The sequence below is a fragment of the Callorhinus ursinus genome, unplaced genomic scaffold (assembly GCF_003265705.2).
Source record: "Callorhinus ursinus isolate GAN/ISIS: 27379988/994484 unplaced genomic scaffold, GSC_fseal_2.0 scaffold32, whole genome shotgun sequence".
Lineage (NCBI taxonomy): Eukaryota > Metazoa > Chordata > Mammalia > Carnivora > Otariidae > Callorhinus > Callorhinus ursinus.
Genome location: NW_027397094.1, coordinates 16,879,677 through 16,893,271, shown reverse-complemented (window position 1 = coordinate 16,893,271; position 13,595 = coordinate 16,879,677). Strand labels below are relative to the sequence as shown.

Sequence of the window (13,595 nt, the reverse complement as noted above, 5' to 3'; positions counted from 1 at the left end):
TTTCCTCCCCAGGAGGTCTGGGGCAGGGCCTGAAACTCTACATTTCTGACAAGCTTCTAAGGGCCTTGGATGCTGAGATCTCGCAGACTTAGTGGACGGCCCGAGATCAGTGGTTCTGAAATCACCCTATAGGTTTTGAAAATAATCCATGGGACATCCCCCCAGTCTTCTGATTGAAATGGTCCCTAGAGTGAGCTCCCAGCACGGAGTGAGCCCCCAGGGTGGGCATTTTTAATACTCTCCAGGCGGTTCTGCTGTGCAGGGGCTTGGAGACCCCCACACGAAGGTCCCCCAACAGAAGCTCCATGTGGGGAGCTTTAGCTCAGAGGGTAGGGATGCTTGCCTCCCCTGGACCAGTTTTCCCATCCTTTCTGGGCTGGGCATGCAAGTCTCTGAGAAGTTAAGCAGGCTGCAGTCATGGGAATTGGGTACACGGCCCGCAGCAGGGTCCTTGAGGGCCAGGTTTGTCGCTTGAGCCAGATCAAGCTCAGAACTAGAAGCAACTAACAAAGAAGGCGCTAAGGGCCATAAAAAGCAATTGTCTATCCTTCAACAGGACATGGAGGTGACAGCAGAGGAACTGGAATATGTTTTAAATGCTGTGCTGCAAAAGAGTAAGTGCTCATCCCCCCCACCCATCGGGGACCCCAGGGCTCCTCTGGAGGGGACGTGTCACCTGTGACCTTATGCTGCCTGGCTCTCCTCCAGCTCCCCCGGGCTCCCTGCTCTCCAGGGCTGACTTTAGGTAGACTTTCAAAATAGCCTTCATTGCTTATTTCCTGATTACAAAAACGATGCCCGTTGTGGGAGAAAATGCCATAAAAATGCAAAAAAGCCTAAAGACAAAGACAAAAGCCACCAATAATCTAAGCACCCATAGATAACTGCTGTTAAGATATGTGTGTGTGTATCATGTGTCATCCGTGTGTCTCTCAGTGTGTGTATATATGTACACACACACAATTGTCATTAAATTATAGATACAATTTTGTTAGTGTAACATCTTTGAGACATAATTCACATACTATACAATTCACCCACCATGCTTTTTAGTGTGTTTGTAACATTGTGCAACCAGCACCACAACCAGTTTTGGAACATTCCATCACTCAAAAACTATACCCAGTAGCAGTCACTGCCCACCTCCCCCAGGCCCTGAAACAACTGATCTACTTCCTGTCTCTATAGACTTCGCGATTCTGGACTTTTCATATAAAGAGAATTATGTGGGGCGCCTAGGTGGCTCGGTTGGTGAAGCACCTGCCTTCGACTCAGGTCATGATTCCGGGGTCCTGGGATTGAGCCCCGCATCGGGCTCCTTGTTCACGGGGAGCCTGCTTCTCCCTCTCCCATTCCCCCTGCTTGTGTTCCCTCTCTCACTATCTCTCTCTCGTTCTCGCTCTCAAATAAATAATTCTTTTTTTAATTAAAAAATAATAAAAATAAAAGGAATCTTGTAATAGGTGATCCTAAGTGACTTCTTTTACTTAGCATAACATCTTCAAGATTTATCCACATTGTAGTGTTTGCCAGGACTCTTCAATCCTTTTTATGGCTGGATAATATTTCATTGTAGGAGTATACCAGGTTTTGTTTCTCCATTCCTCGCGGATGGCCATGAGGGTTGTTGCCACTCTCTGGCTGTTATGAATAATGCTGCTGTGAACATTCATGAACGAGTCATCTGTGTGGACATTTCTCTTGGGTATATACCTCGGACAATTGCTGCCTGACATGGTAACTGTGTACTTCCTGTTTTAAGGAATCTTCTGACTGTTTTCCAAAGTGACTCTTTTACGAGCGGTGTACGAGTGTTCAAAGTTCTTCAATAATTTCAAATCCTGCCTTTTAAACTGACTTTTTATGAGCCTTTCCCCAGGTCATTAAATGTGCTTCAGAAACATGGTTCTTAAGGACCATGTAACAATCCATCCTTCGCACCTAAACTTTTCTGCTCCTCCCCTTCCATTGGTCATCTATGTCATTTCTAAATTTTTGCCATTATACATAACAAGATGATAAAGATGTTAACTTGTAATTCTTTGCTTGGGATCCTTAAAACTAGGGTAAGTGAATGGAAAGATCTTCCCGATGTTTATATTGTGCAGCGTTGCCTCCCCAAAGGCCATGTCAGTTTCTGCTCTCACCAGCAGCCTGAGAGTGAGCACATCTCCCCCTCACCAGCCTGGGATCTGACCACGCTCTTGGACTCCCAGCAGCTGGGAATAGGCTTATCTTATCCCACGTCCAATGAATTCTGCTTTCACGTGTGATTTCAGAAAAGGACCTCCAATTCAAGAAGCTAAGCCTGATTTCCTGTAAAAACATCATTTCTCTAATGGATGTATCCTTCCAAATCTGTGGGCAGAAAGGACTGTGTTTTCCTGTCGTGCAGACCCTCCTAGAATGTGGCACCTTTACCCGGTAGGATAGTCTTCTTCTCGGAGAACATCCAAAGACCGGGCAGCCCCTAGAACTGGAACAGAATCAAGAGGCACAGACTGTCCAGTGCGGGGGGGGATGCTTTGGAAGGGACTTTAATTAAGCCACCTCCCTAGGAGCCCTGACTCTGTGCCACCTGTCCCCCAGGCCAGCCGGTTGCCCCTCCATCCCTGAAGTCCCGCGAGGCACCTTGGGTTGAAACCCTGCTCGTCTTCCTTCCTTCCTTCCTTAACGCGCTCGGCACAGACCAGTGGCAACGGGAAGCTAGAGTTCGGGGAGTTCACAGTGTTCTGGGACAAGCTGAAGAAGTGGACAGTACGTGACCCCGCCGGGCATGGCGTCTGGGGATTGCGCCAGCCTGGAGCAGGAGGGGGTCTTCAGCGGCCAAGGGAAAGGGCCGGAGGGAAGGAATCATGATGCAATACCCCAGTTCCCTTCTCCTGCTTACAGAAGTACCCCAGGGCTTGCCCCCAGAAGGGAGAGGAAAGCAAAAGGTGGAGGAGCCTCTCCTCCTGTCCAGGCTGTTACTGTCAAGGGTGGCGCCTTCGGGTACCCTCCCTCTGGTTCTCAATGCCTCTGTCCTCCCCATAGAACCTTTTCCTTCAGTTCGACACTGACAAGTCGGGCACCATGTCCTCCTACGAGCTGCGGAGCGCCCTGAAAGCTGCAGGTGAAGCAAAGCCTGGGAGGTCAGATGTGGGCTGCGCGTGGCCAGGGACTGTGGACGGCCCCTTGCTTCTCGTGCCCTACGAGGTGGCCGGTCTTTGACCCGAGTTCATGCTTCCTGAGGGCACAGCCCTGTGAGCGCCAGAGCCAGGCCTCAGGCTCAAGACTCGCTCGCCCACACCAGGGCCCATGTTTTAAACCACTGTGCAGATATTGGCAGGAATCTGTAAAATGGGTCCACTAAGGGTGAACTTAGCCTGACCCCCTCTGCCACCTCTGGCCAAGTTTTCTGGCCGAGCAGAGGTACATGTGACCCTTTGGTGGCAAGCCGCCGTGCCTCCAAACCTCTAATTGCTGCTTTCGGAGGGTGATGACCATGGACGAGGCAGGGCAGATCCCATGATTCAGGGTCAGGGAACGGAGCTCCTCTGCCACCTGCAGCCCTGTTCCTGGCTTTGTTCCCAGCAGACGGAACCCAAACCGGATGGTAGTCACGATTTATATCAGCTCTGTACACAAAGGATGGGAGCCAGGTGGTGTCCCTCGCCCTCTGGCAGTCACCACCAGGGCAGCCTGAGTCTCTGGGGCTCTGCCGTCCCGGGCTCGCAGCCATGGGTCTGCGGCCACTGCAGCCCCCAGCCCCTGCCAAGTTGCGTGGTGTTTCTCACAAAGCGTCCTTCACAGACGTGCCCCCTGGGCCCTGCCAGAGCTTAGAATCAGGTTCCCTCCCAGGTAAGCCAAACATCTGGAAACATCGTCAGCTTCATGGTCTGATAGAGACAGCATGTCCAAAATCGGGACCATCTTGGGTCCTACGTAAGGGAGGAAAAAAACCAAGGTTAGTTATAAAGTGGAAAATACCACAGAGGAGGAGGGCCTGATTTTCTTAGGGGCTGGTGACCCTGTTTCTAGGGGAGGAGGACGGAGCAGGGGGGCAGGCGTGGGGGGCAGGAGGGTGCCCCGCTCCCCCCTCCTCGCCCCATGGAGAGCAGATGCTAGGATCTGGGGTATCACCAAGACCCGACACCACTGGCTGGCTCCAGAGACCGCTCCCAGCATCTGACTGGCCCCCTCCTCTGTCTGGGATTGGGACTGAGGAGCGGGGAAGACCTGGGTAGACGTCTAAGCAGTACATTGAACGTCCCCTGGGGAGTGAACATGTAGACTGAAGTCAAGGGAGGCAATCCCTGGGATGTAGGTTAGACATTGAAGCATTAAATGTTGGCTCTAAAGTGACTTAACCTGTCTAAAGCCCTCATCTAACCAATAAGGACAGGAACCCCAGAGAAGCAAAGCAGACCGCCCCTGGCTCAGCCTGGGTGGGTGAATGAGCCCCTGCCCCGGGGGGGTCACTCACCTGGGGCAGCAGCATCCCTTCTAGAAACACGATTTCCAGAGCCCTCAACGCCTTTGGGTTAAAGTGCTCTCCAGAAAGGGAGGTGGGGGAGAGGGCGTGGGAGTAGGGCTCAGACACCATCCGGCTTAAGTTCCCGCAAGGGAGGCTTCCTGACAAGTCTGCAAGATACAACGGGTAGGTGAATGTCAAAACCAAGAGCATGGCCTCATGGGTCCACCAGCATCCCTCCTGAAGGAGACGCACACTGTCACGCTGCCTCCACGCTGAGGACGGGGAGCCCACCTGCTGACCGGGTGTGCACTGCCTGGGTGTGCCCCAAAGGTGCGCCCCACGGGGCCCAGCCAAGACCAGCTCTGTATCTCCTCCCCGGCCCCACAGGCTTCCAGCTGAGCCATCACCTCCTGCAGCTGATCGTGCTCAGGTACGCGGACGAGGGGCTCCAGCTCGGCTTCGATGACTTCCTCAACTGCCTCGTCCGGCTGGAGAACGCGAGCCGTGAGTGGCTGGTGGGGTTGCGCCTCCCGGGCCCCGAGGGGGATCTCCGCGTCCCCTCAGTTGCCTTCCAGGAGCAGGTGACAGCCAGCCAGCCATAAATCCTGGTGACGGGAGGCTCTGTCGTGTGACCTCTGTGCCGTGTGCCTGGCTAGCTGAGGGTGGGGGTGTGGGAGTCTTCTCTGCCGGGCCGTCCTTAAGAGTCTTCTCATCCATGGCCTCTGGGTTAGGGCCACTCCTCTGGCGAAGAGTCATCCTCCGTGTGTACACCTGCAGTGTCCCTGCAGGACAGGGTTGGGGGAGGGTCCCGCCTCCCATTTGAGGGAAGTTCTGATCCAGGGTCAAATGCATCAGAGCCCGTAGAATCAGAAGAGTCTCTCTCCCTTGTCTTCTCCTTTTCCCTCTGCCCCGCTCCCTCCACCCTACCTTTGTGTTTTGTAAGCCCTAGACACGGACCTGGTTTTCCCAAACAAGATGTGTTACCCCAAGAAGAGAGAGACAAATGATGTGTAGGGATCCTTAGAGCACGCAGTTTGTGGTCACACTGCCACCAAGTTGAAGCTGAACGAAGCGCATCCAGGGCCCTGGAACCCAGCGCCAGGGTGGCCGCCATGATTGGGGTTGGGGGAGAGAAACGTGTCGGTGCCCAGCGCCCCGCACCCCTGAGGATGCCCATGCTTGGTTTCATGCTTCAGTGTCACCATCTTGAATCCTCATCATTTTTTAACAAAGGGCTCCCACATTTCCATGCTGCGCTGGGCCCCATGAAGTATGGACCTGTCCTGCTTGGCATTTTCTAAAGGATGTTTGCTAGGTGACCTCAAGGACTCGCCAAACCAAGGCAGGGTCTGTGATCCTCGGGTCTACTGTGCCAGAGGTCCCTTTGCTTCTTTTGTGACACTTAGAACACATGTGATTACCTGTCCCCAGGCTGTAATTCCCCGGGAAAACCGCCCTTAGTGGACAAGTAAGGCTTATGGGTGGGCTGATCGTGATGACTTGAGAGAGGCAAGCAGGTGCTGAAGGGCCTTGCACGCCAAGCCGGGAGGCTGGGCTTTCTCTAGGTGGTTACCACTAGCTGGTAAGAGGTGCATTTTAGAAAGGCCCCCGTGAAAGGTAGTCACTTACTAGAATTACACAGTGGTCAGAAAGGACCTAAAAAGAATGAGATGTAGTAGCTTCTCTTCTCTCAGCTGCTCTTCTCTCCCGGTCCTTTCTAAATCCCTTTAGCCCGATCCTGCCCAGCAGGGGGTCCTCAGCTTGTTCTTACAAAATCGAGGAATATTAAGGAGAAGGCACTTTGGGCTTAACACCACCCTACTCCAGGATCCTCTCCTTAGATCCACCACCTGGAGAACTTCTTAAAATACCAAGGCTAGGGCTTTACCCCAGAATTATTCAAACTTCTTATTCTCAAAATTTTTAATCATACACTTAAGTATAAGGAATAATGATCATTCCCCATGGGCCCCACACCAGGGTTCCTAAACTTTACCACACATTACAATCCCTCCGGTAGCTTTAAAAAATTTCGATGACCTGGGGTTGGGGGGTGGGCAAAACAGGGGAAGGGGATTCAAAGGAAAAAATGTTTTGTGATAACCATGCTGCACAGGAGGCCAATTAATTAGAATCAAGGGGGTGGCACGCACCATCGCTATTTATAAAAATCCCCCAGACGGTTCCAGCGCCTTACACCAGCCTCAACAATGATCATCCTGCTAATCTTTCATATGTTCTTCTAACATATACTTTTTTCGAAGTATCTGATAACAGAGCTCAGAAACTCAGTCCTTCCCTCTGTAAATATCTCTAACAGGTAGGCTTGTTTTCAGCACAGTGCTCATGCCATCTGCACCCCCAACACACTTCTCAGTGAGCCCTCAACATCATCTAAGACCTGGCCCGTGCTGAACGTGGCCAGGTCCTCTTTCCACGTTTGCTTGCTTGTCTCGGGATCTACTCACTGCACTTGGCTGTTGGGTTCTGTCTCTTTTGTTCTATGACAGTCTCCTCCCCCTTTTTGTTATATTTTTAAAGCTCCTGGGAGACTCTTAGGGGAAGCCAGACTTGACTGGCCTGGCCACTTCGATTAGAAGGGGAGGCCGAGGCCCGGTGAGGAAAGTAGCTTTCAGTGAGTTAGCTGAGACGTCCAGCTCAGCCAGCTCTCCGTCCTCCCCCTGCTCCTCCTGGGTGTGCGGGTGCCTACAGTGCTCACCTTCTCCTTAGGGACTCGTAGAGATTGAACGGCTTTCAAGACTCATGCAAAACTTCATGTACATGAGCTTTTTCTCTGGGAAGAAGGCCCGTGGATTACAAGGGGCCTGTAGCTCCCCAAAAAGTTAGCATAGGGGAGATGTTTGGGGTCCAGCATCTGGCCAGCTGACTGGCATATTGTAGAGGACAGCGCGTGCCACCCGATGCTAAGGCCACCAGCTCTGCCATCCCAGGAATTCAAGAGCCTCCACTGTGTGACAGAAACCCCCGTGGAGTCGGCCTGAGTCTGGCCTGCCATTCTAGAAGATCCTTGCTTACCGCCAGATGGAGCAGCTCCTCCACGGGCTGCCCTGCAGGCCCCAAGGTCACTAGGAAAGAAAGAAACCTGTTGAAGGAACTGTCCCCACAATGATGCCTTTCTCATGTCTCTCCTATTAGGGGTGTTCCAGGCTCTCAGCACAAAGAACAAGGACGAGGAGTTCATTCATCTCAACATAAACGAGGTATGATGCAGCCAGGGCGAGGCAGAGTACCCGCTCTATAAATGTTTGCTGAATGCCTGTGAAGGTCACACTCAGCCATGGGCGTAATAACAACAATGAAACTGCTAACATTTTTTAGGTACTAGTCAGTTAGCAGCCAATGCAATCGTTACAATAGTCCTGTGAGCGAAGGATTAACAGAACCCCCATTTGGCAGAAGTGGAAACGGAGGCATAAAATGATTAACTATTCAACTCTGGCTGCACAGTAGGATCACCTGGGGAGATTTTAAAATCCCAATGGCCTGGCCATGACCCAAACCAATCAGGTCCAAATCTCTCGGGGTGGGGCCCAAGCATTGATATTTTTAGAATTCCCCCATGAGTCCAGTATGCAGCCAAGTTCAGGAGCCCCCTCCCATCCACCTAGGTAACAATTGGATCCTTGCCTCACCTACAATTACTCTGCTAGAAGAGCCTGTGCGTCTTCCTTCACCCAGCTGCCTTCCCTGACCCTGACCTTGGCATACGCTGTGTCCAGGAAGTGGGGCAGAGGAGAGAGAAGAAACCATCCCACATAATTGTGTTTCCCCGTGACCATGCTGTGATAAGAAAGCAGGGAGCAAGGGGAGAAGGGGCAGGAGGCCCTCAGGCTAGAGAAGGAACTGCATGCAACTTCTCCACCAGTTCACTTGTAAAGAGCCCCAGATGTGGAGCCTGCAGCCTCTTCCCCATGGACCACCTCTGTCCTCACCGTCAGGGACCCCTCATCAAAGAGGCACTTCATACTGCCTGCCCTGCCTGAGGTGCCTCGGGAAGCCTCTCTTCTTTGCCAGGGAGAAAGTACATTTCTCTCTCTCTCTCTCTCGCCATCTGCACTTGAACTAACTCAGAAAGATCTCAGGATCTCTGGAAAACTGAAAGTGCTGGGAATTCATTTTTTCAAAAATATTTCATGTTGAAGCAGAAGTCCATATTCGCAGGCAAGACGATTGGATGGCAGAACCGCTGTGACACAAACCAACCAGGGCTGGTAGGGGAGTAGAGGGATAACCAATTCTTCACTTTCTCTCTCTTTTTGTTCCCAGTTCATAAACTTGACAATGAACATCTGAGGCTTCCCCAGCAAAGATGCAGTCTGTCCGGCAGAGTCTTGACTTTTGGACCGTGAACTTCAGAACGTTTCTTGGTGTAGAGCTCTCCTCGCATTATCCAACCTTCTCCTCCCCCTGCCCCACCATCCTGATCTTGGAAGAATGAAATGGATTCAGCTATGATCTCTGATTTTATGCTACTTCTTTGTACAATCCCTGCCCTAAGAAAGGCTGAGGTTACCACCTGTGCCTTACGCTCAGGTTCAGGCATTGTTAGCAATTTCTCCCCCCACCTTCCCCACCTCTTCCCAGTACTAATTATCCAAAGTGTAACTCAGTGCACAGAGCCCTGGCTTCAGTGGAGTGTCAATCATTACACTCGAACATCCTATACAGGACAACGTTTTTATAAATGTGTTGGGGCCTGAGATGAGAACAGAAAGTTGTGATGTCATAAATAAGTATTGTCTTCATCCTAGGTGTGTTTCCTTATTGTGGGACAAACCTTGGGGGAATTCCGGATGCTTACTTGTAAGAGTGGAACAACAGGAAAATCCCTATTTCCTCCTCCAAGAGGTGGTAACTAAGATAGTCTCTGTCCAGGCCAGACATCCTTTGTGTCTAAAGTTTTGGGTCAGAAAAGCCAGGTGCAGTGCTTTTCTTCTCAGTAGCCCGGATTCAGGTCAGACTGGATTGCATTCATTTCTACCATGATGGGGAAGAACAGAGTGGAGAAGCCTTGTTTTAGTTCCCTGACACTGAATAGGAAAATCCCACCAAATTGGAATAATGGGAAATAACGTGATATTGCCTCAGTAAATGTTAGGTCTCATTTTCTTATTTATATACTTGTGGCAGGTGAGGTGGAATGGAGGGGTGTGCAGAGAGAGAAGGGTGGGGACAATGGTTGGGATGAAGATCTAGTTAGAAGTGAAACTTCATCAGATTCCTGTCTCCTGGCTAAAGATGCCAGGGCAACATGATCTCGTCTCAATTCCCAACCCTTCCCTGATCTCACCCAGCAATAGGAGCATGATGCAATAACAATGTTTTTTAGTTTCTGTACTTGATATTTGACATCTTGAGGCTTTGCTAACCCTGGAGGGATTGCCCTTCCCAAGGCTAGTCAATTCCCAGAAGTAGCAAACAGCTTGCCTGCAAGTGTGCCTTTCATATACAAGCCAACCAACCCAGAGCCCACACCCCAACCACCTCCTCTACGGGACTTTGACACTCCAGGCCACTATGCACCTACCCTAATCACCACAGGGCCAGGTTTGAGACAACTGGGGACACTTCTAAGCCCTAGAGCCTGCTGAAATTATTGAAACTAGCCAATCCTCAGACTGCTGACCCTGCCTCACCCATTCCTTCCCATGGAAACCACAATAAAGACTCTTGCCCACATTTTCCCTTTTTCCCTCTGCTTCCTGATCAACCCTGGTGCCTCTCTGTATGGCCCTGCATGACATGGCATGCCCCCTCCTTTTGGTATTGGTGAATATAACAAGTTACCTTTTCAGTAGCAATTGTCTCCTGATCTTTTGGCCTCACCAGATAATAACTTGAATTTACAAGAAATGAACAGCACTACAAATGGTATCTGTGGGTTAATACAAAAGTCTTTAAATGTTTTTTTCTCTTTTCTTCTAATTTTGTTAAAAGACATAAGGTTATATAAAGCAATAATTATAACACTCTATTCTTCAGTTTGTAACATATGTAGAGATATATAATAATAATAGCACAAAGGAAAGGAAAGAAATTGAGATATATTGAAGCAATATTGCTATGTTTTACTGAAATTAAGCAAGTATTAACCTGAAGTAGATGGTATAAGTTAATTTGCATATTGTAATCTGTAAAGCCACCTCTAAGAAAATAATAAAAATGCAGTAAAGCAACAGAGGAATTCAAATGGTATACCTAGAAAGAATTGTTAGCACAAAAGCAGTAAAGGGGGAACACATTTTCAAAATGAGACACAGAAAACGAAATGGCAGACCTAAATCCAACCACATCAATAATTATATTAAGTGTAAATGGATAAACACTATAATCAAAAGGCAGTGATTATCAGAATGGATTTAAAAACAAGATTCAATGGCTACCGTCTACATGAGACACACTTCGCACAAAAAGACAAAAATAGGTTGGAAATAAAATGATAAAAAGGGTATACCATGCCAATGGTAGCAATAAGTGAGCCAGAGTGGCTATATTACTATCAAACAAATTTAACTTCCAGATAAAAAATATTATTAAAGACAAGGAGGGTCATTGCATATGATAAAGGGTAAATACATTAGGAAGATAGAACAATTATAAATGTAATACTACCTAATAGTAGAGCCTCAAAATACATGAAGCAAAAATGCATAGATTGAAAGAAGAAATAAACAGTTTAACAATTAGTTCAATACCCCACTTTAGTAATTGATAGAGCAGCTAAACAGAAAATCAGCAAAGATGCAGACGACTTGAACGACACCTGTCAAAATAATAGACATTTTTAGAGCACTCTACTTTAAAATAAATACACAGTTTTTTCAAAAGCAGATGGAATGTTCTCCAGGTTATATCATATACTAGCCATAAAACAAATTTCAATATATTTAAAAGGATTTACATCAGAGTATGTTCTCCAGCCACAAAGGAATTCAATTAGAAATCACAACTAGAAAGACATTTGGGAAATCTCAGCTTTTATAAATTAAACACATTTAGAAGTAATCCATGAGTCAAAGAAAAATCACAATGGGGAAATCAGAAATATTTTAAGCTGAATTAAACAAGGATACAACATGTCAAAATGAATGGGATAGGACTAAATGAGGACTTGGGAAAGCAGAAACTTCTCACATCAATAATTTAAGCTTCCGTCTTAAAAAAAACATGAGAGACCAAAAAAAAAAAAGAGAGAAAAAGAGGTAAATTAAATCCAAAGAAAGCAATAAGAAAGAAATAAAGATCAGAGCAAAAATTAATGAACTATAAAACTGAAGAATAGAGAAACTCAAGGAAATAGAAAGTCAGTTCTTAGAAAAGATCAACCATAAAAAGAAAAGGATCAACAATATTGATATACTTTTAGCTAAACCGACCGAGAGAAAATGATTTGTTTCCAGAATATATAAGGAACTACAACTCAACAGGAAAACAAACAACCTGATCTTCTAAATGAGCAAAGATTTCAATAGACATTTCTCCAAAGAAGATATGCAAATGGAAATAAGCTCATGAAAAGATGCTCAATATGATCAGCCATTAGTGAAATGCACACATTCACACCACAATGAGATACCACACAGACCCACTGTAATGGTTAGAATGAACAAGACTGAAAATACCAAGTGTTGGCAGAAATATGCAGAAACTGCACCCCTCATCCATTGCTGGTGGGAATGTAAAATGTACCGTTCCTTTGGAAAAACAGTTGGGGTTCCTTTAAAAGTTAAACATATACTTACCACATAAATTAGCAAATCCACTCTTAGGTACCTAGCTAAGAAAAATGAAAAGATAGGTTGCATACACAAAGACTTGTAGGTGACTATGAATAGCAGCTTTATTTATAAAGCCAAGACAATGAAAACAATCCATAGCTGGAGAGCAGATTAACAAAATTCCTTACAATGGAATTATTGTAAATATTGTAAAATAAGCTGCTGATATATGCTTCTTCTACTTTCCATTTGCATAAACCTTTTTTAAAAGGCAAATCCATAGAGACAAAAAACAGATCTGTGGTTGTCTGGAGCTGGAAATGGAAGTGGGGATTAACTGAGCCAGCACGACAACTGCGTGGGGTGATGGAGATATTCTGAACCTGGATCATGGTGATGGTTCCAAAGCCCTACGCATTTACTAAGGAGCATTTGTTTGTACACTTACAATGGGTGTGTTTTGTGGTATTTAAATTATACCTTGATAAACCCTTTAATAAAAAGTACATGATCTGTGAGATATGAGACAAAGACAAGCAGATAAGAGACATGAGAGTGTAAGCAGATAAACAATATTGAATTAATTACTGCCTACCTTAGTGACTGCTTTCTGTTAAAGTAGTCAAAATGATCATCCATGTTAGTGTTTTTTTCTTAGTTTCAAGAATGATTAGGTTAAGCCTCCGACCCTTGATTTCAGGTGAAGTTCGTGGGATCAAGCCCCACGTCCGGCTCAGCACTCAGTGTGGGGTCTGCTTGAGATTCTCTCTCTCTCTCTCCCTCTGCCCCTCCCACTCGTGCTCTCTCTCTAAAATAAATAAATAAATCTTCAAAAAAGTAATCAGTCATACTTTATAAACAGCTCATTTAATACTCAGTCTTACAAGTTTGGTTTTCTCATCCCCATAAAACAGACTTCTAAACTACACAGACTGAGACTCAGAGGGGCTCATGAAGCAGCCGAGAGTCTTTTGAACGCAATGCTGCTTCCTGTTGGAGCAGAATTTGGATGAAGATGTTCAAGCCTCTATAGGAGGAGGTGGCGTCCTCCCCCATCTTGAGATTCTATGATGCTATCAAGTAACCTGAAAATTATTCTCACAACAGTATAAGTGACGAATGATACTTAAAAAGAAAATTTTGGGGCGCCTGGGTGGCTCAGTCGTTAAGTGTCTGCCTTCAGCTCAGGTGATGATCCCAGGGTCCCGGGGTCGAGCCCTGCATCCGGTTCCCTGCTCCACGGGAAGCCTGCTTCTCCCTCTCCCACTCCCCCTGCTTGTGTTCCCTCTCTCGCTGTGTCTCTCTGTCAAATAAATAAAATCTTTAAAAAAAAGAAAAAGAAAATGTCCTCTCTTACTGACATTTTGAAGCACGATGAAAGCTTTAAGCCTAAGGAGTGA

The 13,595-nt window shown here is 47.3% G+C and overlaps 1 protein-coding gene across 3 annotated transcripts in view; it reads left to right on the top strand.

Moving 5' to 3' along the window:
• Positions 1 to 10,427, top strand: part of CAPN9 (calpain 9) — a 40,556-nt gene extending 30,129 nt beyond the window's left edge. The window contains exons 14-20 of one of the 3 annotated variants that reach the window (XM_025850886.2): positions 557 to 614; positions 2,280 to 2,344; positions 2,689 to 2,757; positions 3,034 to 3,112; positions 4,844 to 4,960; positions 7,613 to 7,677; positions 8,744 to 10,427. In XM_025850886.2, coding sequence (XP_025706671.1) covers positions 557 to 614; positions 2,280 to 2,344; positions 2,689 to 2,757; positions 3,034 to 3,112; positions 4,844 to 4,960; positions 7,613 to 7,677; positions 8,744 to 8,770 — 480 coding nt within the window. In that variant the 3' untranslated portion in view covers positions 8,771 to 10,427. Of the gene's footprint in view, positions 1 to 556; positions 615 to 2,279; positions 2,345 to 2,688; positions 2,767 to 3,033; positions 3,113 to 4,843; positions 4,961 to 7,612; positions 7,678 to 8,743 lie in introns of those variants that run through there. The other 2 variants (XR_012374329.1, XM_073879062.1) reach the window with 2 other exon arrangements.
• Positions 10,428 to 13,595: the final 3,168 nt, after the last annotated feature.